This window comes from Petromyzon marinus, unplaced genomic scaffold (assembly GCF_048934315.1).
Source record: "Petromyzon marinus isolate PM22_M1 ecotype Great Lakes invasive population unplaced genomic scaffold, UKy_Petmar_22M1.pri1.0 PM_G_Scaffold_27, whole genome shotgun sequence".
Classification (NCBI taxonomy): Eukaryota; Metazoa; Chordata; class Hyperoartia; order Petromyzontiformes; family Petromyzontidae; genus Petromyzon; species Petromyzon marinus.
Window position 1 is genome coordinate 2303571 of NW_027422839.1, and position 16430 is coordinate 2320000.

Consider the following 16430-nt stretch of genomic DNA (forward strand, 5'->3'; position numbering starts at 1 on the left):
GAAGCTTTCGTGACTGCGAGGATTCGTCTTCTTTGGTTCTTTCGGTAAAGTCTACGTGACTTTACCGAAAGAACCAAAGAAGATTCTGGATAATGTTTACTGGAATTGACCACAATTTTGACCGTGACACCAACAACAACAACACGTAATTTGACCCGTGTGGTTGTGAGTGACACGATACTATGTCTGCTTTGGTTCTTTCGGTAAAGTCACCACCACGTGGAATGAGAATAAAATAATAAATTGATAAAATAAAATAACACGATAATAATATTCTCACTGTTCTTCTTTGGTTCTTTCGGTAAAGTCACGTAGAATGAGAATAAAATAATTTTATTGTGTTATTTTATCAATTTATTATGTTATTCTCATTCTACATGGTAACTTTACCGAAAGAACCAAAGAAGATGAATCATTGCGGTCACGAAAGCTTTAAATCGAAATTCTCACTATTATTGTGTTATTTTATTTTATCAATTCATTATTTTATTATTCTTATTCTATGTGGTGGTGGTGGTGATTTTACCGAAAGAACCAAAGAACAGGGATTTTTTTCCGCGAGCTCTTTTCAACTCCGTTCAGCTCTCCGATCTCCATCGAAGGGGGTTGAAACTCGCACCGTTCCAGGTTAAGCGCATGGGTCCGAAGCGATGGCGAGGGACGTTATTGTGGTCCTGGCAAATGGGAAGGCTGCCGTTGTCCCGGATTCGCGGTGGGGGGGTTCCCAAGAGGGTCGCGGCGTCTGAGGCGGATTCGTCGTCGAGAGAGAGGTTTGTGGATAGGACGGACGGACAGCCCCAGGGGTGTTGGGGTCGACTTGGGCGTTCCGGTAATGTACGCTTTAAAAAAAAATCTCGTTACCGCCTTCCCTTCGTCGCGGGGGAATTAAAATTGATTGCTGGAATTATTTTTTTAGTAACCGTGAGATCTGTATGACGTGACTCTTAAATCAGAAACGTTGATTTTGGCAAGCGACGGGGAACGTAAGCTCAAGAGTCCTGAACGCGAGGTGTTGCATTTCCGTTCTCGCGTTACGTAAACGATAGTTTACATCTTCTCTGGTTCTTTCGGTAAAGTCACCACCACGTAGAATGAGAATAAAATAATAAATTGATAAAATAAAATAACACGATAAAATATCTCACAACGTTTCGGCCACAACACAAGCGGCCTTCATCAGGTGAAGGGACGAGACTGTCTGGTAGGACAGCGCTGGAGTGAAAGAGCCACGTTCAGATCACGGCCTTTAAGCTTAGAGTCGCGGCATCTCTTCAGAAAGGTGAGAGACTCGATTAGTTGAGCCTTCTTATCCCGAAGTCTGTTGAATGATCTTAAGGATGTGTGGAATCCCTCCCCGTAGAGGCGGTTAAATTTCGATTTAAAGCTTTCGTGACTGCCTCTACGGGGAGGGATTCCACACATCCTTAAGATCATTCCACAGACTTCGGGATAAGAAGGCTCAACTAATCGAGTCTCTCACCTTTCTGAAGAGATGCCGCGACTCTAAGCTTAAAGGCCATGATCTGAACGTGGCTCTTTCACTCCAGCGCTGTCCTACCAGACAGTCTCGCCCCCTTCACCTGATGAAGGCCGCTTGTGTTGTGGCCGAAACGTCGTGAGAATATTATTGTGTTATTTTATTTTATCAATTTATTATTTTATTCTCATTCTACGTGGTGGTGGTGACTTTACAGAAAGAACCAAAGATGAATCCTCGCAGTCACGAAAGCTTCAAATCATAATTTACATTTTCTCTGGCGCCATTCATATAATCGCATCACTGACCACCGTACAAAAAATTAATTACGAGATTTACATCTAAGAAGAAGGGGGCATAAACCCTGCGGAAGGAACTCGTGAAAATGATTCCTGAACGCAGACATCAACAAAATGACACGTAATAAGCCAGGTGACTTAAACAACTACGACACAAAAGGCGTTTTGTCATGTTAACCAGGCCAAATTCAGCTCCTCAAACAGACTAAGAGCGTAAACCGAGCCCCACCGACACTGAGAATGCGCTCCCAGCTCCTGGCGCGAGCCAAGACACCTCACACAAAGCCACGAGACACATTGAACCCAGGATACATTAGCAAACAAAGCAGCATTGTCTCGTGTATGTTTACTCATTTATTTGACAATGTATATATCACAATAACAATAATTTACAGTGTGTGTGTGTGATGTGTGTGATGTGTAGGGTGGCCTAACCTCCGATCCATCCTGGGATTAACCAGGCGAGGCCGCGTTGGCTGGGCTGTGAAACCCGCATGTCCGGCCGCAGCACGGCCTAGCAGCCCATGTGCGTAGTGTCTGTAGCGTCTGCTGTGTGTGTGTGTGTGGTGCATATGTTGGGGTGGGAAGAGTGTGGAACGTGTGTGCGTATGCGGTGATAGCGGTGATGATGATGATACTAATACACATCCATCGTCACCCACCCCTGGCGCCTTCGTGGCTGCTCTGCGGTGGAGACTCCACCGCAGAGCAGCCCAGTGGCAGAGGAAAGAGCGGATTGCTCGTCCCACACGAGGCGGTCCAAATCGCTCCTCCCGCCCGCTCGTCTCCCGTATCAGCGCCTCCATCTTCTCCTCTTCCTCCCCTTCCTCCTCCTTCCCCTCAACCTCCCCTTCCTCCTCCATCTTCTCCTCTTCCTCCCCTTCCTCCTCCTTCCCCTCAACCTCCCCTTCCTCCTCCTCCATCTTCTCCTCCACAAGCTCCATCTTCTCCCCCATGCTCCACTCCATCTTCTCCTCCACAAGCTCCATCTTCTCCCCCATGCTCCCCTCCATCTTCTCCTTCCTCAACCTCCCCTTCCCCTCCTCCATCTTCTCCTCCACAAGCTCAATCTTCTCCCCCATGCTCCCCTCCATCTTCTCCTCCACAAGCTCCATCTTCTCCTTCCTCAACCTCCCCTTCCTCCTCCATGCTCTCCTCCACAAGCTCAATCTTCTCCCCCATGCTCCCCTCCATCTTCTCCTCCACAAGCTCCATCTTCTCCTTCCTCAACCTCCCCTTCCCCTCCTCCATCTTCTCCTCCTCCACAAGCTCCATCTTCTCCCCCATGCTCCCCTCCATCTTCTCCTCCACAAGCTCCATCTTCTCCTTCCTCAACCTCCCCTTCCCCTCCTCCATCTTCTCCTCCACAAGCTCCATCTTCTCCCCCATGCTCCCCTCCATCTTCTCCTTCCTCAACCTCCCCTTCCTCCTCCATCTTCTCCTCCACAAGCTCCATCTTCTCCCCCATGCTCCCCTACATCTTCTCCTCCACAAGCTCAATCTTCTCCGCAGAGGCCGGGGTGAGCGAGGGCTGTGCGGTGCTCGATCTGTGAAAGAATGGACACGACACCATTTAACGTCCCTCCTATTGCTCGCTCGCTGTTGCTCTACGACATCGCGACTCCGGATCGTCCGTGTGCGCATTCAAACCGTGCTCCGCAACATTCACAGCATCTCAAGACGCAGTCGGGCTTTTCTGGGTAATTAAGCAAGGTGATAATAAATGATAAACATAGATACGCACACGCAGGATGCAACACGCAGAGCGGCTTACCGTTGCACAGCGGTTGTAGAGGTTGCGGTGCCCTCCCTGTCGCACAGCGAGACTGGACCCGGCTCACCGCTGATGGTGGCAGTGGTGGCGTGGCGGTGCTGGTGGTGGTGGCGGTAGGGACGACGGCGGCGGCGGTGGTGGCGGTGTTGGCGACGACGGTGGTGGTGGTGGTGGCAGCAGTGGTGGTGACGGCGGCAGCGGGGCGGTGGTGGCGGTGACGGTGGCGGTGGTGACGGAGACTTGCTCATGCAAGTCTGTGCAATGATGGAGCTTCTGATTGATTGTGCTTGAGAGGTGATGGAGCTAGTGGCCCGGAGGCGAGCGGCCGCTCATCATTCGGAGCAGAGTGACCGATGCGGGAATCCTCGCGGCGGTGGTGGTGGGGGGAGAGAGCGGGGCCCTTGCCGGAGTCAGCGGCCGATGAAGTCCACAAACTCCGGGTCGCCGTTTGCGAGCGGCTTGCAGAGCGGGGCCAAAGTCCCCGGCACTCGACGGCGGCCAAACATCTTCGGCTCCTTTGGCGGGATGCTGCAGGGAGCTCGCACGCACGCACGCACGCACGCACACACACACACAGGGGGAAAGTCACACAGCCAACATCGGCCCCTGCACAGACACCGCGTGGTGCAGAACCGGTGCAATGCGGTAGCGCCACGGCACGGCCACCGGCGGTCGCGATTTTTTTTGGTCGCCTGTCGCCGAAGTTTGTGGTTACCATCGGGCAGGCCACCCCTGGTTATACTCTGCGGGGGGTGCGGTAATAACCACAACAACAAATTGGCAGGTTGTCTCACGGCGGACGTTACAGATTCCGCGACGTAGTGCCGTTTTTGGTGCCAGCGGTTTACGGACCAAGTTTTTGGCCGGTGTGAAAATTGAAGCTGCAAATGACTCCCATTAGGGATGACGCCGGAACACTTTTAACATAATGGCCTGCACACACACAACGTGGATTCGGTAACGCTTTCCAACGCGCATTTTTTTGTGAGCAATTTGGAAGCTGATGAGTCGCCCCCTTTGAAAACGAGCTTACCTCAATGGCCTTTAATCGGGAAAATTTACTTTTGATTCTGATTAAAAAAAAATTGTATATTTGAAAACAGCGACACCCCCAGTTTATGTCGGGGATGCGTTCGTGAAAGGTGCCACGAATATCGAAACAACGTGAGAGGGGAAGACGTAAATCAGGATATCGCTACTGGGGTGATGATTTTGTTTTGTTGTCCTGCTAAGTTATCTGTGAGTTTCTTCTCTCTCGGGCAAGCCGCTCACAGCGACACAACTTTGGGTTAAAGTCGACTTCACATCGGGCGATCTTTACCGGTGTTACCGTGAGGCCGCCGCCGCCACCACCCCCCCCCCCCCCTCCAACCCGCTCATATGCCAGACAGGTAAAACGTAGCTAATGCATTAAAACCCATCGCTCGAATGTGGCTGGGGCTTTCTCAACAACCTGTCCACTCACGGGCTTGAGGTCACCGTGAGTGAATGGATGTGACGCATGGACGTGAGGATCCCCCTTGGTGTAGATTTTCACCACCACCTCCACCCGAAGGGACTTGGCTTTCCTGCTACCGATCCCAATCGTCCAGAGTTCCACCGTGAAAGAGGCAACGGAACAAAGTCAATTTAAAGCTTTCGTGACTGCAATGATTCATCTTCTTTGGTTCTTTCGGTAAAGTCACCACCACCACGTAGAAGGGAAACAATAAAATAATAAAAATATAAAACAATAAAATTAAATTTCTATTTAAAGCTTTCGTGACTGCAATGATTCATCTTCTTTGGTTCTTTCGGTAAAGTCACCACCACCACCACGTAGAAGGGAAACAATAAAATAATAAAAATATAAAACAATAAAATTAAATTTCTATTTAAAGCTTTCGTGACTGCAATGATTCATCTTCTTTGGTTCTTTCGGTAAAGTCACCACCACGTAGAATGAGAATTTTATTGTGTTATTTTATTTTATCAATTTATTATTTTATTCTCATTCTACGTGGTGACTTTACCGAAAGAACCAAAGAAGAGGAACAAAGTCAGTGTCACTCTGTCAAGTTCCCGTTCATGCTCTTTGGTTCTATTCGGTAAAGTCACCACGTAGGTAAAAATAAAATAATAAAATTCTCACGACGTTTCGGCCACAACACAAACGGCCTTCATCGGGTGAAGGGACCGGGCTGTCCAGAGGACAGCGTTGGAGTGAAGACAGCAAGCGTCCTTTAAGCTTGATGCCGCGACAACAAGCTGTCTTCACTCCAACGCTGTCCTCTGGACAGCCCGGTCCCTTCACCTGATGAAGGCCACTTGTGTTGTGGCCGAAACGTCGTGATAATTTTATTGTGTTACGTTTTATTTTATTACCCCCCAAAGCATAACGTTTCCACCTCCGTGTTTGACGGTGGGGATGGTGTTTCTTGGGGTCATTCCTCCTCCTCCTCCAAACACGGCGAGTTGAGTTGATGCCGAAGAGCTCCATTTTGGTCTCATCTGACCACAACACTTTCACCCAGTTGTCCTCGGAATCATTCGGATGTTCACTGGCAAACTTCAGACGGGCATGTATACGTGCTTTCTTGAGCAGGGGGGACCTTGTGGGCGCTGCAGGATTTCAGTCCTTCACGGTGTAGTGGTGTTACCAATTGTTTTCTTGGTGACTGTGGTCCCGGCTGCCTCGAGATGATTCCTGCAGTCACGAAAGCATCAAATCAAGTTTAAAGTCCACCGAGTGAAGAAACTTTTTTCAAGGGCGACTTGGCCCAGTAGACAACATGAAATACCAACTGCATGTATGCAGGGTAATTTGTTTTTCAGCATTGTCTAATACCGGTTACATCATGCGTGACAACACCGTGTGTGATGACAGTGGATGATGATGATGATGGTGGTGTGCGCGATAACGCCGCCTTCGATGATCCTGTGATGTCAACGCTGTGATTGGTCAATGTTGAACGTGATGGCGACGACGATGACACCCGAAGTAATGATCACCGGGGCGGCCTGCCGCATCCAAACCGCGAACTTTTGCAACGAGCGGCGAGCCTCACCCCCAGCTAAGACCAGGCCTACCTCAACCCCTATCACCATGCCTACCCCTATCACTACCCCTACTGCTCCTCCCCAACCCCCGATACCCCAGCTAAGACCAGGCCTACCTCAACCCCTATCACCACACCTATCACTACCCCTACCGCTCCTCCCCAACCCCCGATACCCAGCTAAGACCAGGCCTACCTCAACCCCTATCACCACACCTACCCCTATCACTACCCCTACTGCTCCTCCCCAACCCCCGATACCCCAGCTAAGACCAGCCCTACCTCAACCCCTATCACCACACCTACCCCTATCACTACCCCTACTGCTCCTCCCCAACCCCCGATACCCAGCTACGAGCAGGCATACCTTAACCCCTATCACCACACCTACCCCTATCACTACCCCTACTGCTCCTCCCCAACCCCCGATACCCCAGCTAAGACCAGGCCTACCTCAACCCCTATCACCACACCTACCCCTATCACTACCCCTACTGCTCCTCCCCAACCCCCGATACCCCAGCTAAGACCAGGCCTACCTCAACCCCTATCACCACACCTACCCCTATCACTGCCCCTACTGCTCCTCCCCAACCCCCGATACCCAGCTAAGACCAGGCAGGTATTTTGTCGCGAGTCTTACCGGAATTTAACGGTGTTTGTCGTCACCGTAGCCATTGCTGTACTTGCCCCGGGGCCTGATTTTGGAGCCCCCAAGGTACCATATCACCTGCATGGCCAAGAGTTCTCTTTGCTCCCCCTGAGGGTCAGGTAGCTGCCGTAGAGCTGCACGATTTCTGCAGAAATGACAAAGATGCGTAAACTATTATTGCCACCTTTGTGTCTTATGTTGGATTTATATGACGCCTTATCACAAGGTGCATTACAGTAATTATAACATTGTATATAAGATGATGGCAGTTGACATAGAGAGAGTGGGGGTTGTGGATTTCAGCGAGTTGATGATCCCCCCCCCCCCCCCCCCCCGGCCATCATAGACTGCACAGCAAGGCCTGCAATATAAATTAGATTATATTCTTAGCTCTTTCGGTAAAGTCACCACGTTGAAGGGAAACAATAAAATAATAAAATATATATAAAACAATAAAAATTCTCACGACGTTTCGACCGTACCACAAACGGTCGTCATCAGGTGTGTCGGTCCGCATTAATTTATTTGTAAACGGGGTATTTATTTATTTATTTACAAAAATGTCGGCGCCACGCTCAGCGATTTGGCAATTTTATTTAGAAGGACTAGTCCATCTATGCTCTGAAAAGAGGAGGGGGGAGACGAAAAATTAATGTATGTTGTCTGAAAGCCACTGTAAGCGTGAACAATCAATTAAGACCTGAAATGGTTTATCAAATCTTTCCAATGGTTGCTAAGCCAGAATCCATCTTCTCGGTTGAAATTGTCTCTGTGCTTGTATATGTGGATAGCCTCATGAACGAATCTCTCATGGTAGCCAGATGGCTTACAAAGAACCTCTGTCTTGGAGAAGTCAATGTCATGTGAGCCTACTGAATTATAACAATGATCTGCCATGGCCGAGGTGTTGGTCCTACCGTGTTTAAGGTCTGCTTCGTGTTCACGAATGCGGTCCGAGACATGGCGTTTGGTTTCTCCAATGTAACTACTACCACAGAGGCAACTTAGTTTGTAGACACCAGGGTACTGTATGTCCGGAATCACATCTTTTACAGACGGAACCAGATTACGGATTTTACGTAATTTTACATATGCATTGCTCTGCCTCATTATAATTATTTCCTCATGTTCTATTCTGAACTGTGTAAAGTTACCGGATTTGGTCAGGAGAGGGGATGAGGAGGTTGGAATTAAACTATTAAGGTGACAGACATGAGGTGGAGTGGTACGGTTGTTAGTGGCTTTGGGTTCGGGTAGGGTTAGGCTGTAATTTGAGATTGTTATAAACACACGGGTGTTATGGCAGTGAGTGAAATGGTTACACTGGAGAAAAGAGTTGTGTTCTGATTATCGGAGAAATAAATACAAGTCAATAAATAAATTATTGAGTCCACGACTAAATTATGAAAAGCATATCTTTTATAAATACTGTATTGTGATCATCTAGACATTTGAGTATGACGGCATTGTACAGTTACTAGAGTAAAATCAATGTTGCTACACTGTCCCCTGCTGATCACTTACAACCGTGGCCCATAAGATCCGTTATGAATGATGATGATCCTCCATCGGAGCAATAGCCAGGCTCAAATTCTTGCCGGGCATTCCGAGATGTGACGAGGACGTTTTTAGTCACGGGAAAAAATGCAAGAAAGCCTCTTACGGCCCCCTGGTGCCAGGCTCGGTGCACTTTGAGGCCACGTGAAATGTCGAAGGCCCGCGGGCAGGTCACGGAACAGACCCAGGTGCCACGGGTTGAATTACTGAGATGACTGGCTGATACATCAACTGTGCTCCCCTACTGTGCCAACCCGCTGTGCTTTAGCCACCCGGCGCTCCGCTCGTTGTTGTGAGCGTCGCTCCTCCGTCCCTCCGTTGTTGTTGGAGGGCGACTGCCTCCAACTGCCCAGTAGCCTCAAGGTGCACCTACCCTGGCACTAGCCCAGTAGCGTCCTTCACGAGCCTCCTCCACAGAGGCCGATCTTGACACCGCTGGTACCGGTCATCGGCAAGTCCACTCAGCTCCACGTCCTCCTGTACCACATCACTCCATCTCTTCTCTAGCCCCGTGCCTCCTGTACTACGTCACTCCATCTCTTCTCTAGCCCGTGCCTCCTGTACCACATCACTCCATCTCTTCTCTAGCCCGTGCCTCCTGTACCACATCACTCCATCTCTTCTCTAGCCCGTGCCTCCTGTACCACATCACTCCATCTCTTCTCTAGCCCATGCCACCTGTACCACATCACTCCATCTCTTCTCTAGCCCCGTGCCTCCTGTATCACGTCACTCCATCTCTTCTCTAGCCCCGTGCCTCCTGTACCACATCACTCCATCTCTTCTCTAGCCCGTGCCTCCTGTACCACATCACTCCATCTCTTCTCTAGCCCGTGCCTCCTGTACCACATCACTCCATCTCTTCTCTAGCTCCACGTCCTCCTGTACCACATCACTCCATCTCTTCTCTAGCTCCACGTCCTCCTGTACCACGTCACTCCATCTCTTCTCTAGCTCCACGTCCTCCTGTACCACATCACTCCGTCTCTTCTCTAGCCCCGTGCCTCCTGTACCACGTCACTCCATCTCTTATCTAGCCCGTGCCGTGCCCGTTTAGCCCCCTCGATCCGGCCGAACAAAAGCTGTTTCGGTATGCGGTGGCTGGGCATGCGGGCTACATACACACTGTACATAACACACACATATATATAACACAACACACACGTGTCACACACACACATATATATAACACAACACACACGTGTCACACACACACATATATATAACACAACACACACGCATATATAACACAACACACACACATATATATAACACAACACACATATATATATAAAACACAACACACACACATATATATAACACAACACACACACATATATAACACAACACACACACATATATAACACAACACACACACATATATATAACACAACACACATATATATATATATAACACAACACACACGTGTCACACGTGTCACACACGTGTCACACACACGTGTCACACACACACGTGTCACACACACACGTGTCACACACACACGTGTCACACACACACATATATAACACAACACACACACACATATATAAAACACAACACACACACACATATATAAAACACAACACACACACACATATATATAACACACACACACACACATATATAACACAACACACACACACATATATATAACACAACACACATATATAACACAACACACACACATATATATAACACAACACACACATATATAAAACACCACACACATATATATAACACAACACACACACATATATAAAACACAACACACATATATAACACAACACACACACATATATAACACAACACACACATATATAACACACCACACACATATATATAACACAACACACATATATAACACAACACACACATATATAACACAACACACACATATATAAAACACCACACACATATATATATAACACAACACACACACATATATATAAAACACAACACACACATATATATAACACAACACACACACATATAAAACACAACACACACATATATAACACACACATATATAAAACACAACACATACAAACACATATATATAACACAACACACACACACATATATATAACACAACACACATATAACACAACACACACATATATATAACACAACACACACACATATATAACACAACACACACATATTTAACACAACACACATATAACACAACACACACACATATATAACACAACACACACACATATTTAACACAACACACACATATTTAACACAACACACATATATAACACACACACATATATAACACAACACAACACACATATATAACACACACACATATATATAAAACACAACACACACACACATATATATATAACACAACACACATAAATATAAAACACAACACACACACACATATATAACACAACACACACGTGTCACACACACACACACATATAAATATAAAACACAACACACATATATAAAACAACACATACATATATAAAACACAACACACACACATATATAACACAACACACATATATAACACAACACACACACATATATATAACACAACACACATATATATAACACAACACACATATATAACACAACACACACAGACATATATATAACACAACACACACACATATAAAACACAACACACACACATATAAAACACAACACACATATAACACAACACACACATATATATAACACAACACACACACACATATAAAACACAACACACACATATATATAACACACACATATATAAAACACAACACATACAAACACATATATATAACACAACACACACACATATATATAACACAACACACATACATAACACAACACACACATATATAACACAACACACACACACATATATAACACAACACACACATATATATCACAACACATATATATATATAAAACACAACACACACACATATATATAACACAACACACACACATATATAAAACACAACACACACACATATATAAAACACAACACACACACATATATATAAATATAAAACACAACAAACACGTGTCACACACAAACACGGCTTGAGGCTTAAAGACGAGACCCTCGTTATTGACGTGGAAACAGCTTCACGTTTGACCTGAAAGCGTCGTCCTCCATCGTTGCAGGCGATAAGGAGGATAAAAAGACCTCTGAACATTCGTGTTGTTGTTGTTGTCTTTGTCTTCTGGTAACTTATTTTAAAATCTAAACCCCGACATTACACAAACACGGCGGCAGCCAACCCCGGCCGGATCATTGAACCCAACCGCCACCCACCAACCACCCTTTTACATTTCCTAGAGCGCATGGGCGAAGCCGGGCGAAACGACACCTCCGCGCGCGCGGATTAGCCAACGCGCGCGGATTGGCCTCTGACGCGTCGTCGATTTGGGAGGGGGCGGGGTAACGGGGGCGATGGGGCTGACTTATGCGCTGTGCGAAATATAAACGGGTGGCCGGAACTAAAAAAAAAACGCCCGGAACACAAAACCGAGGCGACCTTGGACGGCGACCCGCCTAGCGGCCTCGCTGGCCCCGTCAAAGTCGTTCCACTTTCAGTTTTTATTGATTTTATTTATTGATTTATTTTTTGGGTAAGAGCTCCAGCGAGAGCCACGCGGCTCTTGAAAATCGGAGTGCGGCCGCCAACAAACACACAAACTTTAATTACTTTAAAAACTAAACAAAAACTCGAACAAGAGAAAATTTTTTTTATCTTAAAGTGACTACTTTGTGTGTGTGTGTGGTGACTTTGTGTAAAAAAAAACAGAAAATCCATGGGGTAAAATTAAACCGGCAAAAAATATTCCTGAAAAAAATATCACCGTTACACCACCAACGCTGTTGTGCAAAAAAACTCCCAGTGGGATGCAAGTCAACAACAACAACTTTAATAATAACAACTTTAATAACAACAACAACTTTAATAACAACAACAACAACTTTAATAACAACCACAACTTTAATAATAACAACAACAACTTTAATAACAACAACAACTTTAATAACAACAACTTTAATAACAACAACAACTTTAATAACAACAACTTTAATAATAACAACAAGACAACTTAGATTAAGGCCATCAGTCTAACTCATAGTTCATAGTCTGTGTGTGTCTGTGTCTACGTGTGTCTGTGTGTGTATCTATGTGTCTGTCTATGTGTCTATGAGTCTCTGCGTGTGTGTGTCACTGAGTCTGTGTGTGTCTATGTGTCTATGTGTCTGTGTGTGTCTATGTGTCTCTGTGTGTGTCTATGTGTCTATGTGTCTGTGTGTGTCTATGTGTCTCTGTGTGTCTCTCTGTGTGTCTATGAGTCTGTGTCTCTCTGTGTGTGTCTATGTGTCTATGTGTGTGTCTATGTGTCTCTGTGTGTCTCTCTGTGTGTCTATGAGTCTGTGTCTCTCTGTGTGTGTCTATGTGTCTATGTGTGTGTCTATGTGTCTGTGTGTGTGTCTATGTGTCTGTGTCTCTCTGTGTCTATGTGTCTGTGTGTGTCTCTGTGTGTGTCACTGAGTCTGTGTGCGTCTATGTGTCTATGTGTCTGTGTGTGTCTATGTGTCTCTGTGTGTCTCTCTGTGTGTCTATGAGTCTGTGTCTCTCTGTGTGTGTCTATGTGTCTATGTGTGTGTCTATGTGTCTGTGTGTGTGTCTATGTGTCTGTGTCTCTCTGTGTGTGTCTATGTGTGTGTCTATGTGTCTGTGTGTGTCTCTGTGTGTGTCACTGAGTCTGTGTGTGTCTATGTGTGTCTCTGTGTGTCTATGTGTCTATGTGTGTGTCTCTGTGTCTATGTGTGTGTCTATGTGTCTCTCTGTGTGTCTATGTGTCTGTGTCTCTCTGTGTGTGTCTATGTGTCTATGTGTGTGTCTATGTGTCTGTGTGTGTGTCTATGTGTCTGTGTCTCTCTGTGTGTCTCTGTGTGTGTCTATGTGTCTCTGTGTGTCTCTCTGTGTGTCTATGAGTCTGTGTCTCTCTGTGTGTGTCTATGTGTCTATGTGTGTGTCTATGTGTCTGTGTCTCTCTGTGTGTGTCTATGTGTGTGTCTATGTGTCTGTGTGTGTCTCTGTGTGTGTCACTGAGTCTGTGTGTGTCTATGTATCTATGTGTCTGTGTGTGTCTATGTGTCTATGTGTGTGTCTATGTGTCTCTGTGTCTCTGTGTGTGTCACTGAGTCTGTGTGTGTCTATGTGTCTGTGTGTGTGTCACTGAGTCTATGTGTCTATGTGTGTATCTGTGTGTCTCTCTGTGTGTGTCTATGTGTGTGTCTATGTGTGTCTGTGTGTGTCTCTGTGTGTGTCACTGAGTCTGTGTCTCTCTGTGTGTGTCTATGTGTCTATGTGTGTGTCTATGTGTGTGTCTATGTATCTGTGTCTCTGTGTGTGTCTCTGTGTGTGTCACTGAGTCTGTGTCTCTCTATGTGTCTATGTGTGTCTCTATGTGTGTGTCTATGTGTCTCTGTGTGTCTCTGTGTGTGTCACTTAGTCTGTGTGCTTGGAAAGTTGTCGTCGTCTTCGCTGTCTTCGGAGGCCGAGTCCCAGAGTCCCAGACGAACGAATCCGTAGACAGTCTCTACACACACACACATGTACACACACACACACGTACACACACACACGTACACACACACACACACACGTACACACACACACGTACACACACACGTACACACACACACGTACACACACACACACACATGTACACACACACACATGTACACACACACACATACACACACACACATGTACACACACACACACGTACACACACACGTACACACACACACACATGTACACACACACATGTACACACACACACATACACACACACACATGTACACACACACACACACGTACACACACACACACACGTACACACACACACACACACGTACACACACACACACACACATGTACACACACACACACACGTACACACACAGACGTACACACACGTACACACACACACACACGTACACACACACACATGTACACACACACACACGTACACACACACGTACACACACACACACACTAGTACACACACACACACGTACACACACACACACACGTACACACACGTACACACACGTACACACACACGTACACACACACACACACACGTACACACGTACACACACGTACACACACGTACACACACACGTACACACACACGTACACACACACACACGTACACATGTACACACACACACGTACACACACACATGTACACACACACGTACACATACACACAGACGTACACACACGTACACACACACACATGTACACACACACACGTACACACACACGTACACACACACACACGTACACACACACACGTACACACACACACACGTACACACACACACGTACACACACACACATGTACACACACACACACACGTACACACACACGTACACACACACACGTACACACACACACATACACACACGTACACACACACACACACGTACACACACACACACGTACACACACACACACACACGTACACACACACACGTACACACACACACACATGTACACACACACACGTACACACACACACGTACACACACACACGTACACACACACATACACACACACATGTACACACACACACACACGTACACACACAGACATACACATGTACACACACGTACACACACACACACACGTACACACACACACACACACGTACACACACACACATGTACACACACACACACACGTACACACACAGACATACACATGTACACACACACATACGTACACACACACACAAGTACACACACACACACGTACACACACACGTACACACACACACACGTACACACACACACACATGTACACACACACACACGTACACACACAGACATACACATGTACACACACACACATGTACACACACACACACGTACACACACACATGTACACACACACACACATACACACACACACACATGTACACACACACACACGTACACACACACGTACACACACACACACACGTACACACACACACACACGTACACACACACACACATGTACACACACACACGTACACACACAGACGTACACACACGTACACACACACACACACGTACACACACACACATGTACACACACACACACGTACACACACACGTACACACACACACACACACTAGTACACACACACACACGTACACACACACACACACGTACACACACGTACACACACGTACACACACACACACGTACACACACGTACACACACGTACACACACACGTACACACACACACGTACACACACACACACGTACACATGTACACACACACACACGTACACACACACACACATGTACACACACACGTACACATACACACAGACGTACACACACGTACACACACACGTACGTACACACACACATGTACACACACACACACGTACACACACACGTACACACACACACACGTACACACACACACGTACACACACACACACGTACACACACACACACGTACACACACACACATGTACACACACACACACGTACACACACACGTACACACACACACGTACACACACACATACACACACGTACACACACACACACGTACACACACACACACGTACACACACAC

At 46.5% G+C, this 16430-nt stretch overlaps 1 protein-coding gene across 7 annotated transcripts in view; it reads left to right on the forward strand.

Moving 5' to 3' along the window:
• The window catches only part of LOC142913943 (uncharacterized), a 266595-nt gene extending 260879 nt beyond the window's left edge, over nt 1–5716 (forward strand). For 3 of the 7 annotated variants that reach the window (XM_076061062.1, XM_076061065.1, XM_076061063.1), the window contains exon 17: nt 3598–5711. In XM_076061062.1, the coding sequence (XP_075917177.1) occupies nt 3598–3667 (70 nt within the window). In that variant the 3' untranslated portion in view covers nt 3668–5711. Of the gene's footprint in view, nt 1–3597 lie in introns of all 7 variants that reach the window. The other 4 variants (XM_076061068.1, XM_076061069.1, XM_076061064.1 and 1 more) reach the window with 3 other exon arrangements.
• Nucleotides 5717–16430: the final 10714 nt, after the last annotated feature.